The 21,976-nt window shown below is 39.6% G+C and overlaps 1 protein-coding gene across 2 annotated transcripts; it reads right to left on the bottom strand.

The window, feature by feature from the left end:
* Positions 1–21,906, bottom strand: MED1 (mediator complex subunit 1). 2 transcript variants are annotated; one of them, XM_059997720.1, is made up of 17 exons: positions 21,689–21,906; positions 19,609–19,715; positions 17,077–17,155; positions 15,547–15,601; positions 15,310–15,442; positions 14,575–14,603; positions 12,488–12,559; positions 11,894–11,968; positions 11,024–11,097; positions 10,329–10,418; positions 8,701–8,812; positions 8,053–8,177; positions 7,682–7,800; positions 6,703–6,904; positions 5,367–5,462; positions 5,138–5,243; positions 1–3,495 (listed from the first exon to the last, which is right to left on the bottom strand). In XM_059997720.1, exons 1-17 carry the CDS (start codon positions 21,711–21,713, stop codon positions 255–257), a joined length of 4,740 nt encoding a protein of 1,579 aa, XP_059853703.1. In that variant the 5' UTR covers positions 21,714–21,906; the 3' UTR covers positions 1–254. The 2 variants fall into 2 exon arrangements, with proteins under 2 accessions (XP_059853703.1, XP_059853704.1); XM_059997721.1 differs by lacking the exon at positions 19,609–19,715.
* Positions 21,907–21,976: the final 70 nt, after the last annotated feature.

Below are 21,976 nucleotides of genomic sequence, written 5' to 3'. Positions count from 1 at the left end.
CATAAGCAAGTATTTTAACTTTTTTTTTTTTTTTCTGGCAAAGGAACAAGTGATTCGTGGTAACCAGAATCAAACCCTATGGTCTCTTTAGTAGGGTCTGGCTATGCCTTTCTAAATTCACCCCACTTGGTGTCAAAGCCATGCCATTTAAGATTCTTAAAACACAAAATCAGACCTGTCTCACTCCTTATGGTGATTTGCCTATACACTTAGTTTTTCTCTGGCCATGGTTTTTGCTTTAAAAAGTAAGGTTCCTAGTTGCCAATCAGGGCCACATCCATAAGATCGTCATCTTCCTCCCCAATCATAAAGTCAGGGCTAAGCCTTGAGGGCCTGTCTGTAGATAAGATTGTGTTACTTGTCATAGACAAGGACTGGTCTGAAGAGATGGGTGATTTAGACCAACTCTCTGGCTTGATGCTATGAGATTTTTTCTTGTCTCGGTCTTTGTCCCGGTCCCGGTCCCTATCTTTGTCTTTTACTTTCTTCTTTTCTTTTTTGTGCTTCTTATGCTTCTCTGTGCTGTACTCTGGAAGAGGTCGGATGCCATCATCTGAGCTGGGACTGTTCTGATAAGACTTCTCCGCTATGGAGGAGCCTGACTCACTCTCACTGTCCAGATTCTGGGGGGTATATGCTGGTGACTTACTATGACTGGGAGAGCCACGCTCATGCTTTGGAGTGGAACCACTGATGAGTGGAGAGCCATAGTTTTTGGAGGAGGCCATCTGAGGCCTCAGCCCTTCTCCACTACTTTCCCCAGGTTTCTGCAAAGTCACTTTGGCTTTAATGCTGGGGGATCCCCCATCATGCTTGCTGATGATAATTTTTGCCACACCCGTGCTCCCCACATTTTTTGACTCTGAGGTCTTCTTAGATGAATCCACCGAGCCCCCCAAGGTGGAAACCTTTGATTTGTCTTTATCACTTTTCTCACGCTTGCCCTGGAACTCTCCTCCTGACATGTTATGTTTGGAGGACACAGGATGGCTAGAAGAATTTGTGCTCACCCCCACCTGGCCGTCCATTGGGTCTTCACCCCCAGGGCCACTGGTGACAACCCCATGCTTCAGTTTATCTATGACAGCTGTTAAGGACGGCTTCTTATTTCTGCTGGGAGATTTCCCTTTGGAACTCCCATGCTGGTTCTGAGAGGATGACATGGAAGAGCCACTTGAGGAAAAGGAAGAGGAAGATGCAGTACAAGAGTTAGATGATGGGGGAGTTTTCTGAGACAATGAGCCTGAAGATCCTAACCCTGAAGATGACTTCATGCCAGTGCTTGAACTAGTTCCAGACATGTGAGAACCACCAGAACCTGAACTGATAGGAGACTTGGCTTTAGAGGATGGGGGAGTCCCAGGAACAGGCTTCATTGGAGAGGCAAGCTTATCAGAGCCTCCAGGTGGCCTTGAATGGGAAGGGGATATGTTTGGTTTACTCAAAGAAGGATTCATAAGTGATGATGGCTTCCCTTGAGGTTTCATCTTGGTGCTGCTGGAGCCACTGCTCAGTCCATGCTTGGTAATAGGAGAGGAGCCAGGCTTCCCCCCAGACTGGGATGAATTTTTGGACTGGCTAGATCCCGAAGACCCCTGGCTAGAATATATACTGCTACTTAACTTGGAACTTGATGAACCTTCTGATTTACTGCTTTTCATCTTGCCTGAGTTGGAAGCAGAAGACGAGGAAGAATGGCTATGGTGGCTTTTACTTCCTGAGGAAGACACAGAACCACTGCTGGTATACTGACTGTGAGAGGAGGGCTTGCCCACCATCACGGTTCCCTTAGGAATCTGAATAGTGATTTTGGGAATGGGTGGTGTGGCAACACCTGGGGGAGTCTGAGATCTTCCTGAACTGCCTGGAGATTTGGATCCACCTGTACTAGTAGGTGGGGTGAAAGGTCGGTTAGAACAACTGTGAGATGGAGACTTCCCCTCAGTGTCTGCCTTCTTCCGTTTTGGAGGCTTATCTTTGCTTTTGCCATCATTAGAAGGGGTTCGACTGCGCTTCCCTGGTTTGCTGTCTAATCCTGGCCCTGATAGACTACTGTTACTGGTGCCATTGCCTTCCTTTACTCTCTTTTGAGTCTTTTCTTTCCCTAAGTCCCCAGTGGTCAATAAAGGACTCTGGCTACCACTGTGATGCTCCATAAGATCTGTAGGACCCAAAGCCTTACCAGCCACTGCTATTATACTGAAATCAACTGTGTCAGCTTGGCTATTGCCTTTAAACTTAGTCTCCCCATTATCACCTCCAAGCATTGGCACCCCCAAAGTATTTAGTGCCTGAGATGTAAATCCTTTGAAATCATCATTATCTCCACTTTGGCTGCTTTCATCAAAATATTCTTCTCCAAAACCACTTTGGCTCTGGCTGTTCAACAAATCAGGATTGAAATCTACTCCATCAGGAAAAAAATGATTGGTAGGAGAGTCACTACTGGGGCTTCCAGCAGCATCTGCAATAAGGTCAGCTGGATCAGTGTATGGATTTTCATTATTATTGGCTTGAAAGACATCAGGGTCAAAGAGGGCACTCTGAGAATGCCCAGAGCTTGAAGAATCTCGAACAGGGGTGCCAATGGGTGGACAATCGTCACTAGTGCTGGGAAGCTTAGAAGCTTCTTCTGCAATGTCTGAAAGGATATCAGTTACATCCGGGCCAATGCTGTCTGAACTGGATAGTCGGACCATCCTTTGAATACTGGATTGGGGATGAGGTACTGGTTGTGGGTAAGTTGTTGGGGGAGTGCTACACTGGCTTGGAGCTGGAGTGATGTGTGGCGTATCCAGCGTGTCAGCTGTCATGTTGACATCAAAGATAGGGTTCTGTGAGTCAACATCCATTGAAAATAGCTCCCTCTGAAAGTCATCTTCAGTCTGGTGCTTGGGTTTGTCAGGTGGTAATCTTGATGACTTCTTCTTCTTTGCCTTGTTGCTTCCCGAGCACATTTCCATCCGGGGTGAGCCGGAAGAGGAGTTCTGCCTTTCTAAAGGGCTGCTTCCATAAAGGGTTGAGAAATCCTGGGCAGGATTATCTTTAAGAAGGTTCATGAGCATCGGGTGGTTCTTGGTGTTGCCGGCCATCGAAGAGACAGGTGGCGGCGTGTGATGAGGAGGGGTCGGACTCGAGCCAATGGTAGACCCCCCGTTCCCTGTGATTTGCAACAAACTGGTAAGAATTGGGTTCTGAGATACCTTGCTGAAGTCCTCCCCATGGCCCACCGACTCATGCCGATCTTTGATGCTCATGCTCATATTAAACAAGGTGGTAATGGGACCCCCCGGAAAGGTGTTGGTTGGTGTAGTGGTACCACTCATTGGGTTGTTGCCTGTGGTCATGCCATACCCTGGGCTGCTAGCCGGGGGCAGGTTCTTTTTCACCATGTCTTCAACTGTCTCTGCAATGAGGGACAGTGCTGGAGTGTCGGCCTGAATGGTTTCAGCTTTCCTCCGAATAGCCCTCATCGTCACAGGGATGGACATACATCTGTAAAATAAGATGGAAAAAACAAAGTTAATATTGCACTAGCTGCTAATGAAACCAATTTTTTATTTGGGAAAACAGGCTTTAATTTTGCCTGAGACTTACATATGCCAAAAGGTTTACAATAAGCAGCTTTCAGGCAAGGCAAATAACCCGCAAGGCAGGAGCAGTTCTATGAAATGCCAGAGCTTTGGGTAAACTCATTCTAAAAGAATCTGGGGGCTTCCCTGGTGGTGCAGTGGTTAAGAATCCACCTGCCAATGCAGGGGACACGGGTTCAAGCCCTCGTCCGGGAAGATCCCACACGTCGCAGAGCAACTAAGCCCGTGTGCCACAACTACCGAGCCTGTGCTCTGGAGCCCATGTGCCGCAACTACTGAAGCCCGTGCGCCTAGAGCCCATGCTCCGCAACAGGAGAAGCCACCGCAATGAGAAGCCCACGCACCGCAACGAAGAGTGGCCCCCGCTCACTGCAACTAGAGAGAGTCTGCGTGCAGTGACAAAGACCCAACGCAGCCAAAAAAAAATTAAAAATAAAAAGAATCTGGATGGAATTCCCTGGTGGTCCAGTGGTTAGGACTCCCTGCTTCCACTGCAGGGGGCACGGATTCAATCCCTAGTTGGGGAACTGAGATCCCGCAAGCCTCACAGCACAGCCCCCCAAAAAAAAACAAAACAATCTGGACCAGAGGCAATTATCAACCTCTTTTGAAGTGCCACCAAATAAACCAACCATAAACAAGAGTCCAAATAATTAGACATCATACTGAACTAAAATAAAACTGGTAATAATGAACTTAGTAAGAAAATGCCGTCCTTTTGGGCTTTACATGTGATTAATGGTATATATAATTTATCTTAATTGATGAATCATTAGAAAAACCTCTTGACCCATCAAGTTCTAAACTTTAATGGCTTAGATCACCCCAAAGCTATACTGTGAAAAGTGCTACCACTGGCAGTAAATCTTTTTTATTTTAAAGCAAAGCACTTTTGATGTTACAGATAAATTTATGTTTATAAACATGTTTGAAAATATTTTGCTCTAGAATATGTCAGCAACCTTTCTTAAAGGACCAGATAGTAATGTTTTAGACTTTCAAAGATCATATGGTTTCTGTCCAACTACTCTGCCATCTTAGCTCAAAAGCCACCATAAACAATATGTAAATGAAAAGATGTGTTCACTTACAGGTATGTTTTATTGTGTTCCAATAAAATTTATTTACTAAACAGACCACTGGTACCTACTCCAAAAAAATCTTGAAATTACATATTAATGTTTATGGAAAGCTGACTGGCTTAAGGATCTTCCCACATACTGCCACGTGACACATTGTATGTGTTTTAAAAAAAATGACACAGAGGAAAAAGTGGAAAAAGATCTACATCTTATTTCAGCTCTCTCCCTCATAAAAGAACCCTAATGCGGGGCCTGAAGTTACCTACCTTACTTCCTATTAATCTCATAATGAGATTTATAAAACCAAAAGCTCATATTGCTTCTGATGCAAAAGCAGAGAAGGGTGAATTCAAAGCAGTGACTAAATGCTTTCCTACTAAATTTCCAATTCACTCTAATACTGAAAACAACATTCCTTATACACCTCTTAATGGGACTCTGATGGAAAAGGGCCAGTGCTACCTTTGAACAACTTTGGCAATGAAGTCATCTGTGCAGATGAGTGCATCTGACAGCCCCTTGTAGAGTTTACAGCTCACATGTGTTGAGTCCTGCACATCCATTACCACTGAAAGACAAAATATATAGGAGGCATTTAAGATAGAGTCAGCTTCAGTTTCTGACTTTCCAAAAAAGATAAAGGGACCAAACTGCTGCCCTGAGAGAGGTGCTAGCCACCCACATAACTCACCACACACCAGGGAGTCATTCACAGGGTGCTGAAAAGATACGCTGAAACGGGATTCTGAGAGGGGACACACTTCAAATTGGAGTAGCCCAGGAGAATCTAAAAGGCAAAGAAAAGGATCATAAAATAATCAACCAAATAAAAGACTTGAGACATGTAAATGGTAATTATTAACTATGAAATTTTCTCTCCCTCATTGGAAACTAAATCCCACACACATTTTTTTAATACACAAAACCTACTATGTCACCCACAGGTGACTAAAGGTATCAGATTCCAAGGAATCTACCAGTGTATGTTACGAATACTCCAAAACAAATAAGTAACTAAACTTCAGTTTTCTAAAATGAAGGCACTTAATCCCAACACACACACACACACACACACACACACACACACACACACACACTCATTGGTTTCTAAGCCAAACAGGCTGACAGCCCAGAGACAAGGATTATATACTTTCTTGGGAAAAAGCATGCATCTCTGTAGGACTAACTTCATAACTACCTCACAAAAACTCATTTTTAAATACCGTGAAGCTATGTGGAAAATTCTCCTAGGATTGAAATATGTGAAATAGAAGGGTCATAAGGACACTTGCACATGCTCTGTGTCATTACTCCAACTTTCTAAAATTTCTCATTTCTAAAGAAATTCTTATTCCCATAAAAGATGTCTCCTGATTTACCTTCCATTTCTTCTTGCCTACCATTTGTGCTGATACAGCTCTATCACTGAAGTGCTTTACAACTAAAGTAAAAAATTAACTATGGTTAACTAGAGAAGCCAAAATTCGTATCAAGATTTCTAATAGCAAACTGTTTGAAAAACATCAGCATTCCAGCATCCTGGGAGAAAAAAGAGAAGGGCACAGGTCTCATCCCTTTTTAAGCTATATGATTAAGTTCTCCAAAGAATGGGGAGAGGAAATATACTCAGGACTAAAATGTGGGAACCACTGTCCTAACAACCTAAAATTTAGATATCAAGAACTCCTCTCTTCCTGCAGAATCCCAAATTCTACCTTATATATCTGTTGCAAGGTTCAGGCCCTTAGGTACCCAATTATATTGCTGCATGCAGAACAAGAGTAAGTCCATTGCAACAAAATCCAGTGGTTTCCAAATGCCAATTTACAGACTGGTTCCATCAAAATTATTCATGGAGCTTGAACTAGATTCCCAACTTCTCCCACATTAAGTTCATTTGAGTATGAAAACCAAATGTATGTAGTTTTAAAAGCTCCACAGGTGATATGATGGGCCACAAAATTACAGAACTACTAGAGTAATCAGTTTCCATTTACCAGTAAGTATATCAAAAGGAAAGGCAGTACCTTCTTTCAGAATAGTTCTTTTGACACAGCTTCCAATTAGGGTGTTATAGGCCACTTGGTGTCTGATCAGATTCAGGATAAGAGGAACCCGGCCAGGGTGCTGAAAGGTGATTTTGCTAACAAGGGTTCCCTGTAGACTTCTACCATCTGGAAGAGGAGCATCTTTGTTGAGGAAATAGCAATGCTGCTGACCTGGAAGAGCCTGGGCAAAAAGAACAAAGGAAACGAATGCTATTTACTCACCCACTGTACTCCAACCACAAACTATCCTTAAAAAAACCCTACTCCTCAAAAATCAGCAATTTCTTGCTGAATATTAAAGCTCCACAGTCAGTTCTTTGGTCAGCTAATGTTAAATGCCAAATACTCGCTTGGCTGAAAAGACCCCTTCTTTGTAAATGTTCCGCTAATGGTTTCCTAATCTAGCTAATATAAAAATTACCTCAGAAATCTGTATAAGAGAGGTCCCTGGACCACAAGTGCAAAATCTATATTTTTAATAACACCCTATATAGTTATAACAGAGCCAGAATTTGGGAACTATTACTTACTCCAGACTACTGTCAAACATTCAAATAAATTCAAGTCCAGATGTGGTTTTAAAACGCTCCTTAATTTATTCATTCCAGTACTTTCTTCTCCATTAAATACTTTGCAGATTATAAGCTCATGGCACTTGAAAGAATTAAACAGCAATAACTCTTAATACCTACTTATGTGCTTGTAAAAGTTCAGAATACCATTAAGACACTTTCACCTGAAATTTCAACAATGAAATGTACGTTGTTTCCTGACTTGGAAGCTCATGCTTTTCCTTCAGTATGTTTCACAGATTTCTGTAATTTCCTGCCTGACTGAGGAAATAGGACATGATCCAGCGGTCCAAAAGAACATCATCTGACCTCAGTTATCCTATAAAAGGAAGATTCTGATCTTGGGTCCAAACATAATCTACAACAATTCATAAGGACTTACTTACAGCATAAAATCGCATGTTGTGATTCAAAGGTATAGGGTCAGGGTCCTTTGACAGCTCAAATTGAGTGATCAGTTCATAAAGGGGTACATAAGTTGGTTGGGTTTCAAACAATGGAATTCCTAGAAAAACAAAGATCAATACAATGATCACAGTGAGATGCAAACGTTGACAGCTCAGTTTTCCCTTCATGAGTTCTACTTCATTCGCCCATTTATTCAAAAAGTACTTACTAATAAGCAAAAGCACCATGACATCTATACCCATCAGTGGTTTTTTGAGGCCAAGACTGAAAGGTCTAAGATAATCTGAATGTGAAGTTTGCTTTTCACTTTTATAACAATTATTAGCTCCTGATGCTTCCTAAAACTCACCTGTGCAGTTCTGAAGTTTCTGAACAAATGCTCTAGATACTGGGATTGGCTGGGGAAATTTCAAGAAGAAACAGGCAGGAAGATCAACACTGTTGGCACTGGTGATTGAGGAGAAGGAGGGAGTCCTTCAAAAAAAAAGAAAAGGTGGAGGATTGGGATTTTGAATGATGTGAAAATGAAAAATCTAAACACTCATTCTTAGACATGTCTGTATCATATAACCACCTACTCACAAAACCTATCAAAAGTTCACTCTTTGAACTTCCTTCCCCCAATTCCAAAATATTCTGTTTGTTAACCCTAGAGTATCTTACCAAACATCTATCCTGAGGCACGTTCTCTAGTTATTACTTCAGTATAGCTCTAAATCAACATAAAGTCCCATAGGAAAATCCCATAGAGCAATCATTAAACCAGTGCAAGTAGCACAGTTCTCTTCTTTCTCTCTCAGGATAAGAATGTGTTCTATGAGCAGACTTCAAAGAGGAACATGCAGATATTAAAAAGAGAAATTAAATGGGTAAAACAAAAAGCCCATCTCTAGAAAGTCCACTGGGGGAAGAGCCAAGTCAAAGTAATACCCGTTTCTTACTGGGCTTAAGGTTGAAATAAATGGACATTGCTAACCTACAATTATATTTAACTTACCATTTGTTGTCAACTGGATGTGACCCCATAATTAATGGTGCAATTGGGAGTTTATACATAGCAGATGTTCCTTCGATTGTCACTGATGCATTCATGCCCAAAGATCGAGGAACTGAGAAAAGGAAAGAAAAATGGTATTCTCCAAAGTAACACGAATTATAAGGATCTTGAGTTTCCCTGGTGGCGCAGTGGTTAAGAATCCGCCTGCCAATGCAGGGAACATGGGTTCGATCCCTGGCCCTGGAAGATCCCACATGCTGCGGAGCAACTAAGCCCATGTGCCCCAACTACTGAGCCTGTGCTCTAGAGCCTGTGAGCCACAACTACTGAGCCCATGTGCCACAACTACTGAAGCCCGTGTGCCTAGAGCCCGTGCTCCGCAACAAGAGAAGCCATGACAATGAGAAGCCCACACAGCACAACAAAGAGTGGCCCCGGCTCACCGCAACTAGAGAAAGCCTGCGCACAGCAATGAAGACCCAACACAGCCAAAAATAAAAGCAAATAAAAAAATAAATTTATTTTTTTAAAAAAAGAAAAAATTATAAGTATCTTAACATTAAAAAAAAAAGCTAAAAGCTAACTTCTGTAAAATTTGTCAGCCCTAATTTGTTTGTCAGATACTATAATACCTATATAACTCAGAAACACTACAAGTTATCTTTCTAACCAACCAATATTTCTGTCAGTAAATAAAACAAAATACAGGAAACAATGCAGTCAAAGGAAAAAAAAATTTTAAAGGCTCATTACCAATATTTACTTATTTTCTCCAACTTCAGAAAGCATTTAAGTAGAATTATGATTATAGGATAGTCAATGATTGAAGTTAAAAGGGGACCAAATGAGGTATTAGGCCATTTCTCATTATGTTTTAGTCTATTAACGTGCAAATATAGGGAATTCTCTGGTGGTCCAGTTGTTAGGACTTCGGGCTTTCACTGCCAAGGGCAAGGGTTCAATCCCTGGTCTAAGATCCCATCAAGCCGTGCTGTGCAGCCAAAAAAAAAGTACAAATTCAAAGTAAGATCCATTATTTTAGTTCTTTAGTAAGTTGGCTAATTTCTTTACCTTTAAAGTAATGATTAAAGGGAATTATTTCAAGTCAGATGGTTTACATTTTTTTATTCACTCATTTACTTATTCAAAAGGAATTATTAAGTTTTTATTATTATGTATGTATGTGTACATATAGATATGTATATCTGTAGGAGTGTATGTGTATGTATCAGATGCAAACTCTGGTAGAAATGGAAAACTTTGGTAGGGATGGTAGATTTATTTGGGAGTAGCAAACCAGAAAGTACAGGCAGGCCTGGGCATTCAAATTTTTTTTTTTTTTTTTTAATTTTTTTTATTTTTTGCAGTACGCAGGCCTCTCACTGTTGTGGCCTCTCCCGTTGCGGAGCACAGGCTCCGGACGCGCAGGCTCAGAGGCCATGGCTCACGGACCCAGCCTCTCCGCGGCATGTGGGATCTTCCCAGGCCGGGGCGCGAACCCGTGTCCCCTGCATCGGCAGGCGGACTTTCAACCACTGCGCCACCAGGGAAGCCCGGCATTCAAATTTTTGAAAATATTTTTTAAACACTGAGCAAAACCTTCAGTTAATTTACAGTGAAAGTCTTACCATTATTCTCATGCAAAATGATAGGGGATGTAGTCTTATCATCCAGCAGGTCAGAAGGAGAAGCATAATACTTCAAGTTCATCAAATGACCTATGCAAAATAAAACTTATCACTACTTTTTTATCAGGTAAATTACAAATAAAGAAAAACATTCCCATTCCTATAAACCTATATACAAGAAAAGAGTTTCAGATATGAGGACTAATGATCCAAAGCAGCTTATGAAATATGACAGAAGCATAAATATTGATTCTAGCAGCAACAATTTACTTCACAATTTTAAAAACAAAACTAGGGGAGGGCAGGTGTTGACACCTTAGAAACCATTAAAAAAAATACACAAATGAGAGAGGGATAAATTGGTAGTTTGGAATTGGCATATACAAACTACTATAAATAAAATAAACAACAGGGTCCTACTGTTGTACCATACATAATACCTTGTAATAAACTATTATAGAAAAGAATGTGCAAAAGAAAAAAAAACATATACACACATATATATAACTGAATCACTTTGCTCTATACCAGAAACCAATATAACACTGTAAATCAACTATATTTCAATTAAAAAAAACCAGAAACACAAATGACTGGTAATTTTCACCTTCTGCTTATAAACCCAAGGTGAAATTGTAATAACCCCTCAACTAAAATTAGACATTTTTCTAAACAGGTAAAATAGAATCACATACCCCCACTTCTTGGAGTGAGATAGCCAACACTTCCATGAAGAATCTTATCCAAGGGACCAGCATTGGTTGCTTTCCTGCAAGACAAATGATCTATGTTTGCTTATATTTAAGCCCTGAAGGTATTAGTGTACAATGTGATAATGAGTTCAGCTCTTAAACATATTATAATTCTATCCTAATGACTCTATGTTGTACCTGGGCATTTAACAATTGTATTTCAACTTCAAAGTGAAGGGATTATTTCTAAGAATACATGTATGTATTATGTAATACATGTATTGTATGTAATATGTATGTAATATGGTGAACAAAAATTACAACTATACTATTATTTATCAGAAGGGAAGCCAGGGCTTCCCTGGTGGTGCAGTGGTTGAGAGTCCGCCTGTTGATGCAGGGGACACGGGTTCGTGCCCCAGTCCGGGAAGATCCCACATGCCGCGGAGCGGCTGGGCCCGTGAGCCATGGCTGCTGAGCCTGCGCATCTGGAGCCTGTGCTCCGCAATGGGAGAGGCCACGACAGTGAGAGGCCCGCATACCGCAAAAAAAAAAAAAAAAAAAAAAAAAGGGAGGCCAGGTTTGACAAGTCTTCTGATAAAACCTAAGAAATAAAAATTTTAAAAAAATTTAAAAAAATAAAAAACCTAAGGAATACCAACCAACAACTTAGGGATACTGATACTCAGAAAATGGAATGCAATCATTTGGGAACTGAAAGGATATGGACAAGATGTACAAAACAGGTAAAACACAGATGCATAGTAACATACATCTATAATATATATTTAGAAAAATAAGAGCCTAGTAACCCCATAGACGAAAAACTTTAAGAACAAGGTCAAACAGAATTGACACTTTAGCCAGTCTTACCAATACATAACTGCCATTTTAGATAGATCCTGTTCTAAGGATTGGAGAGCCAAGTACATTTTAGTCTTTAGTTTGCTAGAAAGTAAATAAAGAAAACAAGAATTAAATAGTTGACAAATATATGTACACACACACACAAACATGAAAGCCTAGAGAGCAAGTCTACCTTGGAGGCAACTAAGATATCTATTTAAAAAACAAAATAAAACTTTAAAATGTTAAAAAATCATTACTGATCTACCAAAGCTAACTTTTATCTCTACTTAAAAGAGCCAAGCAGGTATACAGAATCCCAGGTAGGTTAAAAAATAAAAGTGGCAACCCAGTTCCATAACAATTTCTTTCAGCCTAGAAATCAGTATGTTGAAGACATCTCAAGGATTATCTTCTAGCACTATAATCCATTAATGCAGATATTTGTTTATTTAATATACCTTTAAAAGACATTAAGCTGGAAGCTGAGCTATACATTGTCAGTATGAGTAGAAATCACAAATGAGCTAGGGCCGAAGACTTGGCAAATTTCTAAGTACAAAATGGTTTATAGATTTATACTAATTTTTCCAAAAAAAGCAAAAAAATAAAAATACTTACTTGTCCCCTGGAAGGTTATAAAGATTAACAAGACCCTTAAGGTGCTTAGAAAATTCATCAAAATTTTTTTCCCTATAAGAAGTTCAGGGGAGAGGGAAGAGAATAAAACATACAATTACTATTCAGTCTTATCAGCAAAGTGCCAAAAATCATGGCTATGTAAAATGATTTTTTTATATAGCCGGGCATTGGTCGGGCATTTATTGACCACTTACTGCCCAAAGTGCCATGAAGACATTAAAAGGAAGCAAGAGCAGCAGCAAAATATATTCCCTACCTTAAAATTACCATCTATACAAAGTGATCAAAAATACCAGGTAGGACTTCCCTGGTGGCGCAGTGGTTAAGAATCCACCTGCCAATGCAGGGGACATGGGTTTGAGCCCTGGTTCAGGAAGATCCCACATGCAGCGGAGCAACTAAGCCCTTGCACCACAACTACTGAGCCTGAACTCTAGATCCCACGAGCCACAACTACTGAAGCCTGGGCACCTAGGGCCCATGCTCCACAACAAGAGAAGCCATCGCAACAAGAAGCCCGTACACCACAACGAAGAGTAGCCCCCGCTAGCCGCAACTAGAGAAAGCCCACGCGCAGCAACGAAGACCCAATGCAGCCAAAAATAAATTAATTAAAAAAAAAAAATACCAGGTAAAGACCAATATTCTTCCTAAGGTTCCCACTTTAAAACATGCCTACAAATTAACTTTAGAACACCATCAGTTCATAAATTGGTATGGTCTCCTACTCCACATTAGAGCCAGACATATTTTTTTCCTGGACTATTCTGGTAATACAACTTTGCTAGACTTATTGAGTTAATGAAATCATAAAATGTTATTTTTTATGTTACACTGCAATTTTTCAAAGCTCGTTCAAATCTGGTGTATTTGGCTATAAGGACATTAAACTGATCATTGAGAAGACTGAGTGTAAAACTTATTTCCTCAATATTAACACCCTTTCTAAGACGCCTCCATGTGATATCTGATAACTTCACTATAATTTAAAATATAAAATAGATGTAATGACTTTCTCAAATTCCCAGAGAGTTAACTCTGGGTTTAAATTTAAGCATGAAAATTTCCACTCAATTCAAAGAGAAAAGATAAGCCAATGGCAAAAAACATCAATTACTAAAAGAGACTGTCTTCAAGCCTAGCACTTTACTATAATGGGACCCATATACCTTAAGTAGAAAATAATTTTTCTCAAAGTTGAAGTGAAAAAAAGTTCTTTTCATGGTATAGACTCAAATTTCTCAAGCTTTCTTTGATTCAATAATTAGGTTCTATTTATTTTTGTTCCACACAGAATTCCTAAGGTTAGCTCAGTAGTTCTCAACCAGGAGTGATTTTGCCCTCCAGAGGACACCTGACAATACCTGGAGATATTTTTGATTATCATAATTCAGGAGATATTGCAACTAGTTGGGAGAGACCAGGGATGCTGTTAAACATCCAACAATGATCTGGGCATCCCCCTACAGCAATGAATTTCCCAAACCAAATTTCAATACTGTCAAGGTTGAGAAACCCTGGGATAGACGGAATAGGGTAAAAAAAAAATCAAGCTAAGTCAATTCTGAAAGTGAACAAGTACAGACTGTGAAAAATCTTGACCCAAGAAAATAAATTTGTTCCTCAGGAAAGTAACTTCCTACCATCCTCAAAACTTAGCTATAAAGAATAGCACTGTCGGGCTTCCCTGGTGGCGCAGTGGTTGAGAGTCCGCCTGCCAATGCAGGGGACACGGGTTCATGCCCCAGTCCGGGAGGATCGCACATGCCGCAAAGCAACTAAGCCCGTGTGCCACAACTACTGAGCCCGCGAGCTACAACTACTGTGAATGCATGCCACAACTACTGAAGCCCGCGCACCTAGACCCCATGCTCCACAACAAGAGAAGCCACCGCAATAGAAGCCCGCACACCACAACAAGAGTAGACCCTGCTCGCCACAACTAGAGAAAGCCCACGCGCAGCAACAAGGACCCAACACAGCCAAAAATTTAAAAAAGCAATTAAAAAAAAAAAAAGAATAGCACTGTCTGCCAGTATCAGGGAATATAAATGTCATCTGCTCACCTTAGCTGCTGTACAAGCTCTGGACAGCTCTGAAATTAAAGAAATTATGTTAAAACTTTAAACTACTTTAAGACACTTGAAGACATCAAAAGTTTTTCTCTTTTATTAATAACACATGCTTTATAAAAAAACATTAAAACTATAGAAGATTCTTATATTAAGATATCAAAAATATCTTCTTCCTACTTGGTAAACCATGGGTTGGGTCAGGAAATTAAAGATTAAAATATATATGAAATAGCTTATAAAGGAATCAACTTTCAGCTGCTTGTTTAAAACATTAGGACCTCTCTTTAAAGCCATCCTTGGAATCCATATTCAACTGTCTGGTTATACACATTTTACATTCCTCTCTATTACAGGGTTTTTCAGAGACATTAGTTATGTACAAGATTATCTGTCCTTCTTGATTATAAGTTCTTTGAGGTAGGAACTTTAAATTATTTGTATCCCCAGAAACTATTGTTCAATTGCGGCTCATGTTTGTTGATATGAAATGGAAAGGGTTCCTCTGGTGTTTCCTTTTGTCAAAGCCTCTGGATGATGTCAGAGATGGACCCAGATTATACTAACTTCCACTCTACAGCTACTGATGTTGTAGCCCATCACATCATCTCTATAGTGGCTCATGAAAAAAACCTAAACCCAAGCTATTTCAAACCCCAACAATTCCTTTTAAAATTAATGTCCCTAAGTAAACCCCACAGATTCCAGTGAAATATCAACAACACATACCACAGGATTCTCCCCATGGTGAGCCACTTTTACATCACAAAGCTGTCCTGCAGGATCTAACTGCACTTCCACATAGAACATATCTGACGTGATGTAACATTCAGTGCCACTGGCACTGAGATGAGAGCCCAGTCTAGCAGGAACAAATCAAAACAAAAATTAATAGAAGACACATAAATAAAGCCACCCAAAGTCAACACTAAGTTAAACATTTCTGCCTACAGATAGACTACTTACCCATTCTGTCTTGCTATAGACTCCAAACGGTCAGTCATTGCTGGTAAAGATGTTACTACAAAAGGGTGAAAAAAGGAAATCACAAAAGATGTTCCAAATAAATTGTATTCTTCAGAGTCAGAAACATCTCAAGAGTATATCTATCCTTCCAAAGCCAGAAACATATTCAATAGTTCAAATGCTTATAATGCGCATAAAGTTCATTGGTAAGGCTTAGCTGTGGCCTAAGCAGTAATAAGGATCAAAAAAAAGATCTATTTGAAAAAAATGATTGCACCTTTCTCGTCTCTCTTTTTCATTACTCATTTGGGACAAGTTATCTTTAATTTAAAGAAGACACACTTAGGGACTTCCCTGGAGGTCCAGTGGTTAAGACTACGCGCTTCCACTGAAGGGGTCGCAGGTTCAATTGCTGGTCAGGGATCTAAGATCCTACATGCCGATCAGTGCGGCTAAAAAAAAGACACATTTATCTGCTAACGCTAGAATAAGGAAAACCAGCATAGAAACAAATATTCTATGTTCACAGTGGCATTATTTACAATAGCCAAAAGATAGAAACAACCTAAGTGTCCATCAATGAATGAATGTATAAACAAAATGTTATTTTATTTACATACAATGTATACATACGATAAAATATTATTCAGCTTTCCTAAAAAGGAAGGAAATTCTGATATATGCTATAAAATGGATGAACCTTGAAGATATTATGCTAAGTGAAATAAGCCAATCACAAAAGAACAAATACTGTATGATTACACTTATATGAGGTATCTAGAGTAGTCAAATTGTTAGAGTCAGAATATAGAATGGTGGTTACCAGGAGCTGGGAAGAGGGGAAATGACAAGTTACTGTTTAATGCGTTCAGAGTTCCAGTTGGGAAGATGAAAAAGTTCTGGAGATGGATGGTGGTGATGGTTACACAACAATGTGAATGCACTTAATGCCACTGAACTGTACAATTAAAAATGGTTAAAATGGTAAATTTTGTTATATACATTTTACCACAATTTAAAAAAAAACAATATTCAGCTGAATCAGGTTCATTTGTGATAATCAGAGTAAAATCTGTTTTTACTTTCATTTTCCTTCAAAAACAGACAGAAGTACTAATTATAAGCTTGAATAATCAAGTTCATGATTTGAATTTTATGTTTGCTTGCCTGAAAACATTCTTTATAAACACTGTAAAAATCTCTTAGAGTCAAAAAGTCCATCTTCTTATTGAGTTAATTAGGAGAGAACATGTGAAGGAAAAAAACTTTCCCCTGCTATCTGCAATCTTATAGCTACCCTCCATCAATTATCTTTTGAGTTTCTACCAACCTCCAAAATGGGATAAAAAATAAATGTTTCAAAAGTTCAGGTAAGAGCTCATCTCAACTCCATAATGAAAGCAAGAACAACACCTAGCATAGAACGGTTGACCTACCTCAAATTTATATTTCTAGTGTAAGTATAAAATAGTCTTTCCTAAACTGGGTTTTTTTTAAAGAAATTAGCATATTTCAAAGATGTTTACAAACCTTTGAGAGCTTTCTGCAGCGTCTCCAAGCAGCTGACCAAATGTTGGTGCCCTCCAGAACTCATCACAACCCTCTTCTCCTGTATTAAGAAGGAAAACATTTCAGGTAAAAACTAACAAAGCCAACAGTGTTTTGGGTAAACATACACATTATCCCAGAAATAACATTTCAGGATAGTCTATATATTATGGTATAGTCTATATACTCTATATTTTCTATATATTCTAGATAATCTATAGATTTTTAACTGTTAGTCTGTCCATCCATCCAAAAGAGGAAAGGTTAATATACATGGATACAGGCATATCCATATCCATGAAAGCAGAAAAAGGTATTTCCAGATCTAGGACTTCCCTGGCAGTCCAGTGGTTAAGACTCTGCACTTCCAACGCCGGGGACGTGGGTTCGATCTCTAAGATCCCACATGCTGCATAGCATGGCCAAAAAAAAAAAAAAGCCTATACCAAAGGTATTTCCAGATCTAAAGTAAGATAACTTTCAGGGAAAAATTAGGAAGAATCAAAATGTAATAAATGAGATCAGCCTCCTGTAGAAGTGACTACATCCTAAGATTCAGTAACTTAAATGGGGTGGCTCAGATGGGACAATTCCCAAATCTAATAAGGTGATATGCATGTAATCTAAGAAATACAGCCAGACCTTAGTCAAACTAGATTGACTCTAAGAAACAGGATACGTAGTCCAGAAAAAGCCAAAGAGCAAAAAATTTAGCATAGTTTTTCTAAACATATCCAGGGAAGAAGTTTCTCTTTGCACAACATTCTAGTCCCCAGAAGTATGAACAGTTTTATGATACAAGGATAGTTTTTCAGACTTTTCCACGCCCTAAATCCATCTCTCTTGGCTCTAATTCCACCCTCACAAATATCTGACTAATTAATAATCTAGCTCCCTTTGTACCTTGAATATACAAGGACCTTGTCCATTGCAAGGACAATGGATACCAGTACTTTGGTAGCTGGAAAGACAAACACTCTGCTGTAAATTAATAAACTGGCATTCTGATTTCCCCGTTAATCTACTGAAATTTTGTTAGTATGTCAGTTGTTGAAAACTCTTCAAAATCTTTTACGTACCAATAAAAGTAGGTTTCTGAATCTGCAAAAGTGAGAAGTAGACAATGGAAGCTATGGTGACCAAACCAAGAACTGGTAACCCGAAAGAGGGTCTTAGTAGCCACCTGGAATCCCTCTATGTCATAATGTCTCCCTAATGACAATATCACTTATAGACCATATTTCAAACTAGAATATGGCTGCCTTATAGTATAAAAATGACAACCTCTGAATTCCCAGACTGGAAAAATTGCCATTCTTTAAGACTTCTAAAAAAAACCAAAAAACCTCTTTTATGTACACAATCCTGAGCCAGAAGATATCTGTAGGACTTAGTTATAGAAATCTTTTAGCAGCATGACACTTTGGTGTCCATTATCTCATTTGATCCCTACAGCAAAAAACTGGTGTTGTGTGTCTCTACTTTCCAGATGAGGAAACTGAGGATCAGAAAGAACAAATAATCTGTCCAAGGTCACTTAGGTAGAAGTACTGGAGTCAAGACTAAAATACAGGTTTTTTGACAGCAAATTCAGTTTTTTTACTAGGCTATATACTGATATGATCATTTTAAGCTCTAATAAATCTACTAAACTGAACTTACACTGGACCCGGTGTAAGGTTTGGTAGAGGGGTACTTTCACTGAGTATAACATGTATACAGAAAAGTATATGAATCTGAAGTGAAGAGATCGTTAATTATTACAAAGTGAACACAGACATATAACCATTGCCCAGGTCAAGTCATAAAAAAGTACTCCTGTAACATTTTACTACCACTGGATTCATATGGATGAACTTTTAACATCCAGCCTCTACCCTCACCCCACTCCCTGTATTCCACCTAACTAAGGGCTCCCCATACTGGTGAATGACTCAGAAAGGAGAAGTAGTACTGTAGAGAAAGAGGGCCACAGAGTAAACAGGTGAAGTTAATTAAAAATGAATTGCAAACTCAACTAGCAGAAAAGATACAGTGACAGTATTAGCACATTAGAATCAAGGAGCTTGACAGGAAGTGAAAAATAAATGTCTCTCTATATCAGTCTGTCATGTGTATCTTTTTTTTTTTTTTTTTGGCGGCACTGTGGTCCTTGTGGAATCTCAGTTCCCCAACCAGGGACTGAACCTGGGCCACGGTAGTGAAAGCCAGGAATCCTAACCACTAGGCCACCAGGGAACTCCCTATCAGGTGTATCTTTTATAGGTGTATTTCTTAGCACTTTGCCTAAAGTACCCCAGTGTACTATAACTCACAATTAACACAATTCTATAAATATACCTCCTTCTTAGGTAGACTCTTAAAAGTTGAAAGCCATCATGTGCTTATGATTTTATGAGAAATAAAACTGAAGACACACCATAATAACTAGTTAGAAAAAGCCTACACAGGGAGCTTAGCTTATTAAATAATTATCTAAGCACAACACTTTATCCACTTCACCACAATCCTCACCATGACTTGACGCACAAGCTTAATGGTTTCACTCCAAGGTCTATTTTGGTTAAATTTTGCATGGAGCCGTTCCAAGAGAGAACTCATCTTACTCAGCTTTTCCGACTCTAAGATATAAATCAGAAAACATCATTAGCAACTGTTCTTTCAAGACCTTCCACAATTTTTCTTGCAAACAAAACTCCCATACTTCATCCTGGTAAGAGCTCAGTTAAAATATTTTCCAATATGATTTACTTCAAAACATATGAAGAATTTGTTTTTAATGACAAGAAGACACATACAATTGTGGGTCTAGTCTAACAAACACCATAGAAGGGGACTGCTTTCTATTCAAACTTAATGAGAACCAAAAAAAGAACCATCTCTAATGCTGTTTAAGGATCAAGACTACCATTTAGTGACAAAATAATTTCATGGTATTCGTGAAATCCCTTATATGATATATGCAGAGCACACATTTGAACATGGCCTAACTACGGTTAGTTGGTTTTCAAAGTGAAAATACAGACTTTAATTTTTTCACATAATTTTAAGAGATCAATTTATAAGTATTATCAAGAAAACAGGCTTTATTTGCCATTCAGATTTTTCCTATTTAAACTCAAACTATATGAACAAGGAAGATGTCAATGACTAAAGGATGAGTTTCCAGAAAAGTTAAGAGAAAGGCAGAAAAGAATGGCTCCTGGATAGTGTGTGAAGGAACCTCCTACACCCTCCAACACTCCTGTAATTCTTGTAACTGCTTAGCACGAGCAAGGACCTGTGCTGGAGACCACCGGCAGTGTAAAAATACAATATGCCTGAGATGACACCTGTGAGGGGGTGTGGGTAAGTTACGTGAAAATAACCGTCACACAAAGCAAAATGAGATTTGTTCTTAAAAACAGAGACACATTACTACTGAAATTCAAAGGAGGAAAAGTTTGTAATTAGTTGTGGGGATGTTACAGAAAAGGTGCCATTGAAAGATGTATAGAATGTCAGCAATCTGAGTTGAGGTAGTGACATCTTCTAAATCAAGATTCAACTCCTCCCTCCAATGCCTTCATCTTCTGGAAAACTGTTTTTTGGTTTGTTTCAGCCAATTTATAGTTCTGGAGAAATGTCTGACAATTCCCACTTTCAAGACTCATTCACTCAGGCACTATTTTACATGATGGAGATACAGCAGTGAGCAAACTAGACAAAACTGCCTCATCTAGTTTCCATTTTACACTTGTCATTCCTCTGCACCAAGAAGTATACCTTTTTTCTTCCTCCCCTTCAAAACACACCCCCCCTTCTTTCCCTTAAGAAGCCTGATGATAAATATCTTTACAAAAATGCTCTAATGAAACATTTTTTGAGCAACTATTATGTGCCAGGGACTGTATAATGATGAGTAACGCAAGATCCTGATCTACATAGCTCAGAGCACATTGGAGAAGACAAGTATATAATAGTGAGCTGTATCAACAGAACTATGTCCAAAATGCTAAGGAAGCATTTAAACTGTAAAGTGGAACGTCAGAGAATCTATGTAAGGTTACACAGAAAGTTGTTTTTCAGCAGTTCTGAATTAGTTCAGACATTGAAAGATTGAAATTCAACGCATTTTTAGAATATACAATAGCACAAGATGTGAACACTGTGACATTCTTGAGAACTGCTGGCTTTTAATACCATAAGTACCTAATCATTTCATTCACGCGAAAACATTCTCCAGTACTTTGACATACAGCGCTGTATTATTGTTTTTATGTCATCATTCACACTTCTCTTCTGGAAGGAGCAAGTTTTACATTCACTCGCCGCGTCTCCCATCCCTTTAGGCTAAAAATGCCCTGAGGCCCAAATGATTGCCCCTAGCTAAGCAGGAAACCTTAACATAAGTTGGGAGCCCCCATCTCCCCAAAGTCAAAGCTCTCCATCACCAAGGAAGGCAGTCGGAATCTAAAACTCACACACATCCCGCCTCCTAGACTCTGAGCCCTCGGGAGAGTGGCCCCCGCGGAAGCATCTGCCCCCCAGCTCCTCTCAGAGATTGGCTCCCCCAGCTGTGTCCCGCCCCCTGCTTTTCCCCTCAGTCACTCACCCTCGGTTTCCCCCTGAGCCTTCATCCTGACAGCGGGAAGGGCCTGAGTCCTACACAAGAGGATATGCCCCTCCTCACCACTAACAGAGGAACCAAGTTGGTTCGGGCTCCCGGGACGCAGGGCGCCTGCAGTCCCCACTCTCCCCGGGAAGGCTCAGTCTGAAGTCCCCGGCGGCAAGAAGAGAAGGGTGCTCGCGGCCGCCGCCATCTTCCGCAACAGAACTTCCGAAAGATCGCGAGATTAACCGTGATCCTGCGAGAGAGAGGAAAAGGGTTGGGCACCAAATA

The sequence above is a fragment of the Delphinus delphis genome, chromosome 19, assembly GCF_949987515.2.
Source record: "Delphinus delphis chromosome 19, mDelDel1.2, whole genome shotgun sequence".
Classification (NCBI taxonomy): Eukaryota; Metazoa; Chordata; class Mammalia; order Artiodactyla; family Delphinidae; genus Delphinus; species Delphinus delphis.
The sequence above is the reverse complement of the archived record's forward strand: the minus strand, read 5'-3'. Positions and strand labels throughout refer to the sequence as shown.

Coding starts and splice junctions, on each gene's coding strand:
- MED1 (XM_059997720.1), bottom strand. CDS start 21,713: ATGAAGGCTCAGGGGGAAACCGAGG. Junction 12,560..14,574: donor GAGCTTGTACAGCAGCTAAG/GTGAGCAGATGA, acceptor AACTTCTTATAG/GGAAAAAAATTTTGATGAAT. Junction 7,801..8,052: donor GAAACTTCAGAACTGCACAG/GTGAGTTTTAGG, acceptor TTGTTTTTCTAG/GAATTCCATTGTTTGAAACC.